Genomic DNA, 13,441 nt, shown 5'->3' on the forward strand with positions numbered 1-13,441 from the left:
GATGTCTGCGGGGGGCGTGCAACCACTGTTCCCAAAATTAGTAGACTTGTTAGGATCGTGGTCCTCAGCTGCCGGAGTAACAGTTTTTTATGTTTCCCTCCATATGGAAAGGTTCCCACCGCAAGCACAACCGTGGAGGGCGCGTCCGCGCTCAACCGCGTCCGCTGGGCTCAGAGCGGCCGAGAGGTGGCAGTCGGAGACTCCGAAGGACGGATCTGGATCTACGATGTCGGAGAGGTATGAAGAAAGTCGCTCTTATGTATGTAACACCCAATCCTGGCCCTCCATGGTTGTTTTGTGATGGTCGATGGCACCAAAAAGTTGTCACCCAGCTTTTCCCAAAAAAAATGAAAAATTTGAGAAAAAAAAAAATAGAATTTTTGAAGATTGCAATTTTTTGCTTCTTGTTATAAGGACCCCAAAGTAGTTTAATCAAATGGGAGGTGGGAAAGGTAATTATGGACAAGAAGAATCAATGGAAAATTCCAGTAAAAATGCATTTCTGTGCTCACTATTCGGGTTACAGGATGGTGTCTACATTGTAGCCGCTTCTGACTTATGTTTCTTTCTTTAATACTTTTCTCCCACAACAGGAAATATGTCAGTACAGGGAGTCCGCAGGTTACACACTAGATACATTCTGCAGGTTTACTTGTAACATAGCCGGAAAAAAAACAATTCTCTCCTAATCGCTCACCTCTCTGGCCGCCGCGCTCCTCACTGCCCGGTCCTCTTCCTTCCACTGTTGTGCGCCACATCTCCGACCTCTTCACTATAGGCGAGGACTTCCAGCCGCGTTCAGGCTGCTCACCACAAGGTCATGGCGCACGTCTTGACGTTGCGACCTTACAAAACACAGTAACATAAGGAGGGCGTCATAAGGAGGAACTGTCAGTGTTCCAGATATTTTTTTATCATTGATTTTCACTTAATTTTTTATAACATTTATATATACAGGTGCATCTTGCTAAGTTAGAATATCATCAAAAAGTTAATTTATTTCAGTTCTTCAATACAAAAAGTGAAACTCCTATATTATATAGAGTCATTACACGCAGAGGGATCTATTATATAGAGTCATTACACACAGAGGGATCTATTATATCGAGTCATTACACACAGAGGGATCTATTATATCGAGTCATTACACACAGAGGGATCTATTATATCGAGTCATTACACACAGAGGGATCTATTATATCGAGTCATTACACACAGAGGGATCTATTATATCGAGTCATTACACACAGAGGGATCTATTATATAGAGTCATTACACACAGAGTGATCTATTATATAGAGTCATTACACACAGAGGGATCTATTATATAGAGTCATTACACACAGAGGGATCTATTATATAGAGTCATTACACACAGAGGGATCTATTATATAGAGTCATTACACGCAGAGGGATCTATTATATAGAGTCATTACACACAGAGGGATCTATTATATAGAGTCATTACACACAGAGGGATCTATTATATAGAGTCATTACACACAGAGTGATCTATTATATAGAGTCATTACACACAGAGGGATCTATTATATAGAGTCATTACACGCAGAGGGATCTATTATATAGAGTCATTACACACAGAGTGATCTATTATATAGAGTCATTACACACAGAGGGATCTATTATATAGAGTCATTACAGACAGAGTGATCTATTATATACAGCCATTACACACAGAGGGATCTATTATATAGAGTCATTACAGACAGAGGGATCTATTATATAGAGTCATTACATGCAGAGGGATCTATTATATAGAGTCATTACACACAGAGTGATCTATTATATAGAGTCATTACACAAAGAGGGATCTATTATATAGAGTCATTACACACAGAGGGATCTATTATATAGAGTCATTACACGCAGAGGGATCTATTATATAGAGTCATTACACACAGAGGGATCTATTATATAGAGTCATTACACACAGAGGGATGTATTATATAGAGTCATTACACACAGAGGGATCTATTATATAGAGTCATTACACGCAGAGGGATCTATTATATAGAGTCATTACACGCAGAGGGATCTATTTCAAGTGTTTATTTCTGTTAATGATGATGATTATGGCTTACAGCCAATGAAAACACAATAGTCATTATCTCAGTAAATTAGAATAATTAGCAAAAAAACACCTGCAAAGGCTTCCTAAGCTTTTAAAAAGGTCCCTTAGTCTGTTTCAGTAGACTCCACAATCATGGGGAAGACTGCTGACTTGACAGGTGTCCAGAAGGCAGTCATTGACACACTCCACAAGGAGGGTGAGCCACAAAAGGTCATTGCTAAAGAAGCTGGCTGTTCACAGAGTGCTGTATCCGAGCATATTAATGGAAAGTTAAGTGGAAGGAAAAAGTGTGGTAGAAAAAGGTGCACAAGCAACCGGGATAACTGCAGCCTTGAAAGGATTGTTAAGAAAAGGCCATTCAAAAATTTGTGGGAGATTCACAAGGAGTGGACTGCTGCTGGAGTCATTGCTTCAAGAGCCACCACACACAGACGTATCCAGGACATGGGCTACAAGTGTCGCATTCCTTGTGTCAAGCCGCTCATGACCAATAGACAACACCAGAAGCGTCTTACCTGGGCCAAGGAGAAAAAGAACTGGACTGTTCTCAGTGGTCCAAGGTGGTGTTTTCAGATGAAAGTAAATTTTCATTTGGAAATCAAGGTCCCAGAGTCTGGAGGAAGAGTGGAGAAGCCACAATCCAAGCTGCTGGAGGTCTAGTGTGAAGTCTCCACAATCAGTGATGGTTTGGGGGGCCATGTCATCTGCTGGTGTAGGTCCACTGTGTTTTATCAAGACCAAAGTCAGCGCAGCCGTCTACCAGGACATTTTACAGCACTTCATGCTTCCCTCTGCCGACAAGCTTTTTGGAGATGGAAATGTCCTTCTCCAGCAGGACTTGGCCCCTGTCCACACTGCCAAAAGTACCAATACCTGGTTTACACACAACAGTATCACTGTGCTTGATTGGCAGCAAACTCGCCTGACCTTAACACCATAGAGAATCTATTATAGAGAATCTATGGGGTATTGTCAAGAGGAAGATGAGACCCCAGACCCAACAATGCAGATGAGCTGAAGGCTGCTATCAAAGCCACCTGGGCTTCCATAACACCTCAGCAGCCACAGGCTGATCGCCTCCATGCCACATTGCCGCATTGATGCAGTAATTGATGCAAAAGGAGCCCGAACCAAGTACTTAGGGCATTTACTGAACAGACATTTCAGTAGAACAACATTTCGGATTTTAAAAACATTTTTCAAGCTGTTGTTATAAAGTATTCTAATTTACTGAGATAATGACTTTTGTGTTCTCATTGGCTGTAAGCCATAATCATCAACATTAACAGAAATAAACACGTGAAATATATCACTCTGTGTGTAATGACTCTATATAATAGATCCCTCTGCGTGTAATGACTCTATATAATAGATCCCTCTGCGTGTAATGACTATATAATAGATCCCTCTGCGTGTAATGACTCTATATAATAGATCCCTCTGTGTGTAATGACTCTATATAATAGATCCCTCTGTGTGTAATGACTCTATATAATAGATCCCTCTGTGTGTAATGACTCTATATAATAGATCCCTCTGTGTGTAATGACTCTATATAATAGATCCCTCTGTGTGTAATGACTCTATATAATAGATCCCTCTGTGTGTAATGACTCTATATAATAGATCACTCTGTGTGTAATGACTCTATATAATAGATCACTCTGTGTGTAATGACTCTATATAATAGATCACTCTGTGTAATGACTCTATATAATAGATCACTCTGTGTGTAATGACTCTATATAATAGATCCCTCTGTGTGTAATGACTCTATATAATAGATCACTCTGTGTGTAATAACTATATAATAGATCCCTCTGTGTGTAATGACTCTATATAATAGATCCCTCTGTATGTAATGACTCTATATAATAGATCCCTCTGTGTGTAATGACTCTATATAATAGATCACTCTGTGTGTAATGACTATATAATAGATCACGCTGTAATGACTCTATATAATAGATCACTCTGTGTAATGAGTCTATATAATAGATCCCTCTGTGTGTAATGACTCTATATAATAGATCCCTCTGTGTGTAATGACTCTATATAATAGATCCCTCTGTGTGTAATGGCTCTATATAATAGATCACTCTGTGTGTAATGACTCTATATAATAGATCCCTCTGTGTGTAATGACTCTATATAATAGATCCCTCTGTGTGTAATGGCTCTATATAATAGATCCCTCTGTGTGTAATGACTCTATATAATAGATCCCTCTGCGTGTAATGACTCTATATAATAGATCCCTCTGTGTGTAATGACTCTATATAATAGATCCCTCTGTGTGTAATGACTCTATATAATAGATCCCTCTGTGTGTAATGACTCTATATAATAGATCCCTCTGTGTGTAATGACTCTATATAATAGATCCCTCTGTGTGTAATGACTCTATATAATAGATCCCTCTGTGTGTAATGACTCTATATAATAGATCCCTCTGTGTGTAATGACTCTATATAATAGATCCCTCTGTGTGTAATGACTCTATATAATAGATCCCTCTGTGTGTAATGACTCTATATAATAGATCCCTCTGTGTGTAATGACTCTATATAATAGATCACTCTGTGTGTAATGACTCTATATAATAGATCCCTCTGTGTGTAATGACTCTATATAATAGATCACTCTGTGTGTAATGACTATATAATAGATCACGCTGTAATGACTCTATATAATAGATCACTCTGTATGTAATGACTCTATATAATAGATCCCTCTGTGTGTAATGACTATATAATAGATCCCTCTGTGTGTAATGACTCTATATAATAGATCCCTCTGTGTGTAATGGCTCTATATAATAGATCCCTCTGTGTGTAATGGCTCTATATGATAGGTCCCTCTGTGTGTAATGACTCTATATAATAGATCCCTCTGTGTGTAATGGCTCTATATAATAGATCCCTCTGTGTGTAATGACTCTATATAATAGATCCCTCTGTGTGTAATGACTCTATATAATAGATCCCTCTGTGTGTAATGACTCTATATAATAGATCACTCTGTATGTAATGACTCTATATAATAGATCCCTCTGTGTGTAATGCCTCTATATAATAGATCACTCTGTGTGTAATGACTCTATATAATAGATCCCTCTGTGTGTAATGACTCTATATAATAGATCCCTCTGTGTGTAATGACTCTATATAATAGATCACTCTGTGTGTAATGACTCTATATAATAGATCCCTCTGTGTGTAATGCCTCTATATAATAGATCACTCTGTGTGTAATGACTCTATATAATAGATCCCTCTGTGTGTAATGACTCTATATAATATAGGAGTTTCACTTTTTATATTGAAGAACTGAAATAAATTAGCTTCGGAGGATATTCTAATTTTGTGAGAAGCACCTGTATTATCTCTCTATGTATTTATCTATTATCCAACAATCGTGGATTAAGTCGGTAATGTTCCACTTATGGCTGAAAACAGGCAAAATCCAAACACCTTTATAAAGTAATTCTAAAAACATTTACTTCTCTCCTGCTGCCAACAATGAACACTTGAGCTCACTTCAGGAGGTGGTAACTGAGTGGAGTCTTTCTTAACTTAAAGGGGATGTCGCATCATTTTAAAAGTGTAAAAAATGTTTGTAAAAAGAGATTTCAATTTTGTAGTTTACATTTTTTCGTTGCTTAGATTACTGGCTACTGCTGCAGTCTAGCAGAGGGTTATATAACTTACAAGCTGTTTGCTATAGAGCTTGTAAGCGCTGTTCTGGAGCTGGCAGATTGAAGGATCCTGATCACCTTCAGAACCCTTGTGTTTCTCAGATGCCGCAGAGGGTATATTGCTTACAGCTTAAGGGAACTCGCCGTCCTAGCCAGAGGTACTGATAACACCTCTATATGCAGTAGATAACACAGGATCCACTATTCACAATAGGTGATATCACAGCTCACCTCCTCCTCCTGTACAATGACTGATAACACCTCTATATGCAGTAGATAACACAGGATCCACCATTCACAATAGGTGACGTCACAGCTCACCTCCTCCTGTACAATGACTGATAACCCCTCTATATACAGTAGATAACACAGGATCCACCATTCACAATAGGTGATGTCACAGCTCACCTCCTCCTCCTGTACAATGACTGATAACACCTCTATATACAGTAGATAACACAGGATCCACCATTCACAATAGCTGATGTCACAGCTCACCTCCTCCTCCTGTACAATGACTGATAACACCTCTATATACAGCAGATAACACAGGATTCACCATTCACAATAGGTGATATCACAGCTCACCTCCTCCTGTACAATGACTGATAACACCTCTATATACAGTAGTTAACTCACTCAGCTTTTATGCACACACACTGATTACAAGCAAACAGGTCACAGGTGAGGATGTTACCTTTAGTAACCATTCAAACCCATTTGTGTCAAAGTCTGTGCTTATCAGGCCAAAATCACCAGGGTATGTGAACTTTTGATCAGGGTCATTTGGATGTTTTTGGTTGTCATTAAGATTTAAAAAGAGAAAACACAGTAGTTTGACAATAAATGGCTTCACCCAACCAATAACCATGAGTGGAGAAAAAGTTTTTTTGTTATCATTCATATTCTCTGAAACAAGGCCAAGAAAGGAAAAATTCTGCCGGGGTATGTAAACTTTTGAGCACAACTGTACCAGGTGGTGAAAGATGAGCCCATTCAGACTGAAAAATGGCTGACGGGAAGTAAAGTCAGAAACTGAAGATAGGAAAAGCCTATACACAAATTATGGACTGGGACTGTCTTCACTGTGGGAAGTTTCATGACATTTTTCACACATTTAAAAGTATAATTCTAAATAAATACACCATCACAGAGATCTTTCTTCTGATGGTAGATACCGGGTACATTGTGAAAATGTCACCCAGCACTTTACCTTCTAACCGCCTTCATACAACTTTACCTCGAAGCATAACAAAAAAAAAAAAATACAAATTCATATTTGACTCAAGTGGAACCTAAAACACCCAATTTTTACTAAAAATCAAAGTTCAGGATGTGCATAATTCATGCATGTCACTTTTATCTACATCTACATGGAAATATCTTCACATATTCACCAGAATGGAAAAGAGAAAAAAAATGTCTCTGTGATCCAGAAGTGAGTCATATGGTTGATAAGTTGTCAAATGAGGCAAAGTGGCGTTTAGATTAGTATCTACTTATCTTTTTGCCCCTTTAGTTGAAAAAAAGTGGACACATATCCTATCTGATAAATTTCATGTATTTCCTTTGGAGTTACTAGAGGCTTTACAAAAATGAGATTACATTAAGAGGCTGTAATCAATAAGTAAGGTGATAGCATGAGGAAAAGTTCCTGTAGCCTTCCCCTTATGATCACTGCTGCAGGGGGAGAGATGACAACAGGCTGTGATTAGTAACAGAGGTGATAACTAACTAGAAGAAAAGTTCCTGTGGTTACTGAAAGCTGTGCAGAGGGAGCGATGAAAACAACAGGCTGTGATTGGTAAATGGGTTGATACCAGGAAGAAAAGTTTCTATGGTTACTGAAAACTGTGCAGGAAGAGAAATTACAGCAACAAGTGTTTTTGGTAAGAGAAGTGATAACTAGAAGAAAAGTTTCTATGGTTACTGGAAGTTGCACAGTGGATGAGATGACAAAGGACAAGTGATTGGTAAGAGAGGTGATGACTAGAAGAAAATGTCTTGTGAGTACTGAAGCCTGTGCAGGGAGGAGAGATGGCAGCAAAAGGCAGTGACTGGTAGGAGAAGTAATAACTAGAAGAAAAGTTCCTGCTGTTACTGTAGCCTGTACTAGGGAAGAGATGTCAACAGGCTATGATTGATAAGAGAGGTATTAACTAAAAGAAAAGTTCCCGCGGTTACTGAAGGCTGTGCAGGGTGAAAGATGAAAGCAAGAGACTGTGATTGGTAACAGGGGTGATAACAAGAACAAAAGTTCTTGTGGTTATGGGGAGAAAGGACAGCAACAGGCAGCGATTGGTAAGTGAGGTGATAACTAGAAGAAAAGTTCTTGTGATTTCTGGAGACTGCACATGGTAAGAGATGACAACAGGGTGTGTTTGGTGACAGAGGTGATAACTAGAAGAAAAGTTCCTGTTTTTTACTGAAGGCTGTGCAGGGGGGTGATTAAAGAAACAGGCTGTGATTAGTAAGATAGTTGATAACAGGAAGAAAAGTTTCTGTGCTTACTGGAGGCTGGAGATGAGGAGAAATGACTGTGACAAGTAGTGACTGGAAAGAGAAGTGATAACTAGAAGAAAAGTTCCTGTGGTTACTGGAGGCTTCACAGGGGATGAGATGACAACAGGGAATCATTGGTAACAGAGATGATCACTAGAAAAAAAATTCTGTGGATACTGAATGCTGTGAATGGGGAGAGGTGACAGCAACAAGGCAGTGATTGGTAGGAAAATAACTGGAAGAAAAGTTCTTGTGGTTACTGGACACTGCACAGGGGAAGAGATGATAATAGTCTGTGATTGGTAAGAGAGTTGATAACTAGAAGAAAATTTCCTATGGTTACTGGCTGTGCAGGAGGAGAGATGTCAACAGGTTGTGATTGGTAACATAAGTGGTAACTATAAGAAAAGTTTTTGTGGTTACTGAGGTTGTGCAGGAGGAGAGATAAAAGCAACGGGCTTTTGATTGGTAAGAGGGGTGATAACAAGAAGAAGGGTTCCTGTTAGTTGGTGGAGGCTAACCATGAGGAGAAATGACTGCAACAGGCAGTGATTGATAAGAGGGGTGATAACAAGAAGAAAAGTTCCTCTGGTTACTAGACGTTGTACAAAAGGAGAAATTATAGCAACAGTCAATGATTGGTAAGAGAAGTGAGAACTGGAATAAAAGTTCTTGTGGTTACCTAGAGACAGCTCTGGGGAAGAGATGATAACATGCTGTCATTTATAAGAGTGATAACTAGAAGAAAATTTCCTGTCGTTACTGTAGGCTGTACAGGGGGAGAGATGAAAGCAACAGGCCGTGATTGGTAAGAGGAGTGATAACAAGAAGAAAAGTTACAGTGGTTACTGGAGGCTGTAGATGAGGAAAAGGGACTACGACAGTCAGTGATTGGTAAGTTAAGTGGTTATAACTGGAAGAAAAGTTCCCGTGGTTACTGGAGGCTGCGTAGGGGAAGAGATCACAATAGGCTATGATAGGTAGGAGAGATGATAACTAGAAGAAAAGTTCATGTGGTTACTGAAGGCTGTGCAGGGTTAGAGATGTATTCAATAGTCTGTGATTGGTAAGATGAGTAATAGCAAGAAGAAAAGTTATCATGGTTACTAAAAGCATGTTCAGAGGGAGAAATTATAGCAACAGGCATTTATTTGAAATGATAACTAGAGTAAAAGTTCTTGTTGTTACTGAAGCTTGTACAGGGGATGAGATGTCAATAAGCTGTATTCCTCACTGAGTTTCTAGATGCTGTACTAGGGGGAAATGACAGTGACTGTCTGTGATCCTTTTCTTGCTACTCCTACTCCCGCCCACCCCTTACATAAACCCAGAACCATAAGGTAAATCTTATTATTCTGCTGTCTTTCTGTTTCACCTACAGTGGTTTGAAAAAGTATTTGCCCCCCTTCCTGATTTCTTATTCTTTTGCATGTTTGTCAAACTTTAATGTTTCAGATCACAAAACAAATATAAACATTAGACAAAGATAACACAAGTAACCACAAAGTGCAGTTTTTAAATGAAGGTCTTTATTATTAAGGGAAAAAGAAATCCAAACCTACAGGGCCCTGTGTGAAAAACTGATTACCCCCCCTTCCTCCTTAAAACATAAATTAACTTTGGTTTATCACTTCTTTGGGAAGCTGAGTTCAATTTCCCCAGCCACACACAGACCTGTTTACTGCCACACCTGTTCTCAATCAAGAAATCACTTAAATAGGACCTGCCTGACAAAATGAAGTAGACTAAAAGATCCTCGAAAGCTAGACATCATGCTGCTATCCAAAGAAATTCAGGAACAAATGAGAAACAAAGTAACGGAGATCCATCAGTCTGGAAAAGGTTATCAAGCCATTTCTAAAGCTTTGGGACTCCAGCGAGCCACAGTGAGAGCCATTATCCACAAATGGCGAAAACATGGAACAGTGGTGAACCTTCCGAGGAGTGGGCGGCCAACCAAAATGACCCCAAGAGCACAGCGACGACTCATCCAAGAGGTCACAAAAGACCCCACAACAATATCCAAAGAACTGCAGGCCTCAATTGCCTCAGTTCAGGTCAGTGTTATAAAAAAGAGACTGGGCAAAAATTACAGCATGGCTGAGTTCCAAGACGAAAACCACTGCTGAGCAAAAACAACATAAACGCTCGTCTCAGTTGTGCCAGAAAACATCTTGATGATCGCCAATAATTTTGAGAGAATACTCTATGGCTTAAGAAAAACAAAATTAAGACTTTGGAGTGGCCTAGCCAAAGTCCTGACCTTAATCCGATTTAGATGCTGTTGCATGACCTTAAAAAGGTAACAATTTTGCAAAGGTGAGTGGCCAAAATTCCTCCAGAGCATTTTAAAAGACTCATGGCGAGTTATCACAAACGCTTGATTGCAGTTGTTGCTGCTAAGGGCCCAACCAGTTATTAGGTTTAGAGGGCAATCACTTTTTCACACAGGGCCTGTAGGTTTGGATTTCTTTTTCCCTTAATAATAAAGACCTTCATTTAAAAACTGAATTTTGTGTTTCCTTGTGTTATCTTTGTCTAATATCTAAATTTGTTTTGTGATCTGAAACGTTTAAGTGACAAACATGCAAAAGAATAACAAATCAGGAAAGGGTAAAACACTTTTCACACCACTGTAGAACTATACATCTAAAAGCTAAGATCTCACTTTATATTCTAGTTGTCGAAAGCATCGGCAGTCATAACCCAGAATAAACCAATACTGTAGACGATCATTTCCTATTATTTGCACTGATGACAGTTCCTAGTGCTAGGAGACTCCTTGTTTGTCGTTGGGAGTAGGGTTGTTTATCCTGTCTGGTATGTTCCTCTTTGCTGTGGACCTGTTTGAGGTTGTAGTGTTCTATGTATGAAGTATAATAGGATTGAATTATAATCATGTCTAGTCAGGGACAAATCTAGGGGGGCAGGTGGGCCACTTGCCCTGGGCACAGCCAGCAGGGGGCTCCGTCAGGCCACCTGATGCATCAGTCCGAGGTGTCTCTCAGGCGCCTGCATTTTGTCCCCAGTTGGGAAATCAGCCATTCTCTGAGACAGCTGTCAAGCTGATAGCTGGCTCAGAGAAGGAGTAACACGCCGGCTCCCATCGATCAATTGTACTCGCGTGCTTCAGGCGCAAATACAATGGAAGCCCTGATCGCCGGAACTTCTGGGTCAGGGTGACGTCAGTAGTGTGATGAAGTCATCTGATCACACTGCTGACGTCACTCTCCTGTACCGCATAGATGGGGAAAGTCTGTACGGTAAGAGCTTCAGTGGAGCCAAAGAAACCAAAGTTTTATTGGGGAATCTTGTGAGGGAACTGCATAGGAAGGGCAAGTTTGGGGAGGCAGTATGGAAAGGGAGAAATGAGTGGGGAGACAGTGTATGCAGTGGGGGCTGATGTGTGAAAAGACAGTATGAGGAGGGGTGGAGAAATGTCTGATGGATAGGGACAATGTGTGATGGGACAGTAAGGGGGGGAAATGCATGAAGGGGATACTATGGGGGAGAAAAGTGTGAGGGGTCAGAGTATAGAGACTGGGTTGTGTGGGGTTAGTATAGAGAGGGGAAAGCATAGAGGGTCAGTGTGAGGATACAGTAAGGAGAGGGGAGTGTGAGGAGGGGGCACAGTATGACTAGGCAGTATGAAGGGACACAGTGTGAGGCGACAGTGTGAAAAGAGGGCCCAGCATGGAAAAGAAAGGGCAGTGTGGAGGGCATGTACCATAAAAGGGACAGTGTGGGAGTCATATTTTTTTTTGCAGGGAATATAGTGAGGGGCAATTATTCAGAGGCTCAGCATAGGGCCGATATTTTTATTTAGTAGCATTATAATGACACTGCTATCTTTAAGGACACCATGTTGGGATGTGCTGCAGAAGACCGGAGAATAGAGAAGTCTGCAGAGACGAGCTGCGGATGAGAAAAGTCATCATAGCGTATGGACAAGATGTAGAAGAAAATAAAGACAACAATTCCAATTAGAGAAAATGTCATCTGTAAGGTACCTGGATGTAAATGTGATACTGACGGTCTCATCAGTACAGTAGTTCCTGTATGGTCCACAGTCTGATGATCACTTATAACAACTCCCAACATCTCCTCATAATTGTTAACAACTTACTGGAAGTTGTAGGATAATGCGATACAATGGTATATGAAGCCGACCTTACATTACAATTAATTGATGTTCTAAGCTTGGTGCTGTATACATGTATTGATGGTGGTTCTTTTGATATATTCCCGTACTGATGGTGGTCCTTGCGATGTATTTCTGTGTTGATGGTGGTTCTGATTATGTATTTCCGTGCTGATGGGGATTGTGATGCTGTATTTCTGTGAGGCTGGTGTTTCTGGTGGTATATTTTTATACTGATGCTGGTTCTGGTTTCATACTTTTGTGCTGATGGGGATTGTGATGCTGTATTTCTGTGATGCTTGTGTTTCTGGTGGTATATTTTTATACTGATGCTGGTTCTGGTTTCATACTTTTGTGCTGATGGGGGTTGTGATGCTGTATTTCTGTGCTGCTGGTGTTTCTGGTTATGTATTTCTGTACTGATGGTGGTTCTTGTGATTGCATTCATGTACTGATGGTGGTTCTGGTGATTTATTTCTATAATGATAGTTGTTCTAATGCTGTAATTGTGTACTGCTGGTTGTTATGGTGATGTATTTCTGTGCTGTTGGGTGGTGTGATACTATATTTTGTACTGGTGGTTCTTTTGATCCATTTCTGTGCTGATGAGGGTTGTGATACTTTGTGATACTATATTTCTGTACTGATGGGAGTTCTGGTGATGTATTACTGTACTGATAGTGGTTCTGTTAACGTATTCTTGTGCTGTTATTGGTTCTGATCCTATACAATACAAGGATTACATGAATTTTTGCATTGTGTATAGGAAAACCTAGAATTGTTTGTTTCTAGTGGTGAGAACATGTTGGGAGTTGTAGTGTCCTATACGTAGAATCTAATAGAATTATGTTATGGTCACGTTGGGTGTCTTATATGTAGAGAGTATATAGTGGTCGGGTCGTGTTCTATAGGCTATAAAGGAATTGTATTATGGTGATCTTCACTTATGGTCATGTTGGGGGTTGTAGTGCTATAGGTCTAGAATCTACAGTACAGACCAAAAGTTTGG

General features: G+C 39.9%; 1 protein-coding gene across 7 annotated transcripts in view; it reads left to right on the top strand.

The window, feature by feature from the left end:
* The window catches only part of DYNC1I1 (dynein cytoplasmic 1 intermediate chain 1), a 602,472-nt gene that overhangs the window by 542,893 nt on the left and 46,138 nt on the right, over positions 1-13,441 (top strand). For all 7 annotated transcript variants that reach the window (XM_073677314.1, XM_073677309.1, XM_073677311.1 and 4 more), the window contains one exon: positions 112-237. In XM_073677314.1, coding sequence (XP_073533415.1) covers positions 112-237 — 126 coding nt within the window. The remainder of the gene's footprint in view (positions 1-111; positions 238-13,441) is intronic.

Source organism: Phyllobates terribilis, unplaced genomic scaffold (assembly GCF_046119375.1).
Source record: "Phyllobates terribilis strain yellow unplaced genomic scaffold, ASM4611937v1 Scaffold_4__5_contigs__length_816908805, whole genome shotgun sequence".
NCBI lineage: Eukaryota > Metazoa > Chordata > Amphibia > Anura > Dendrobatidae > Phyllobates > Phyllobates terribilis.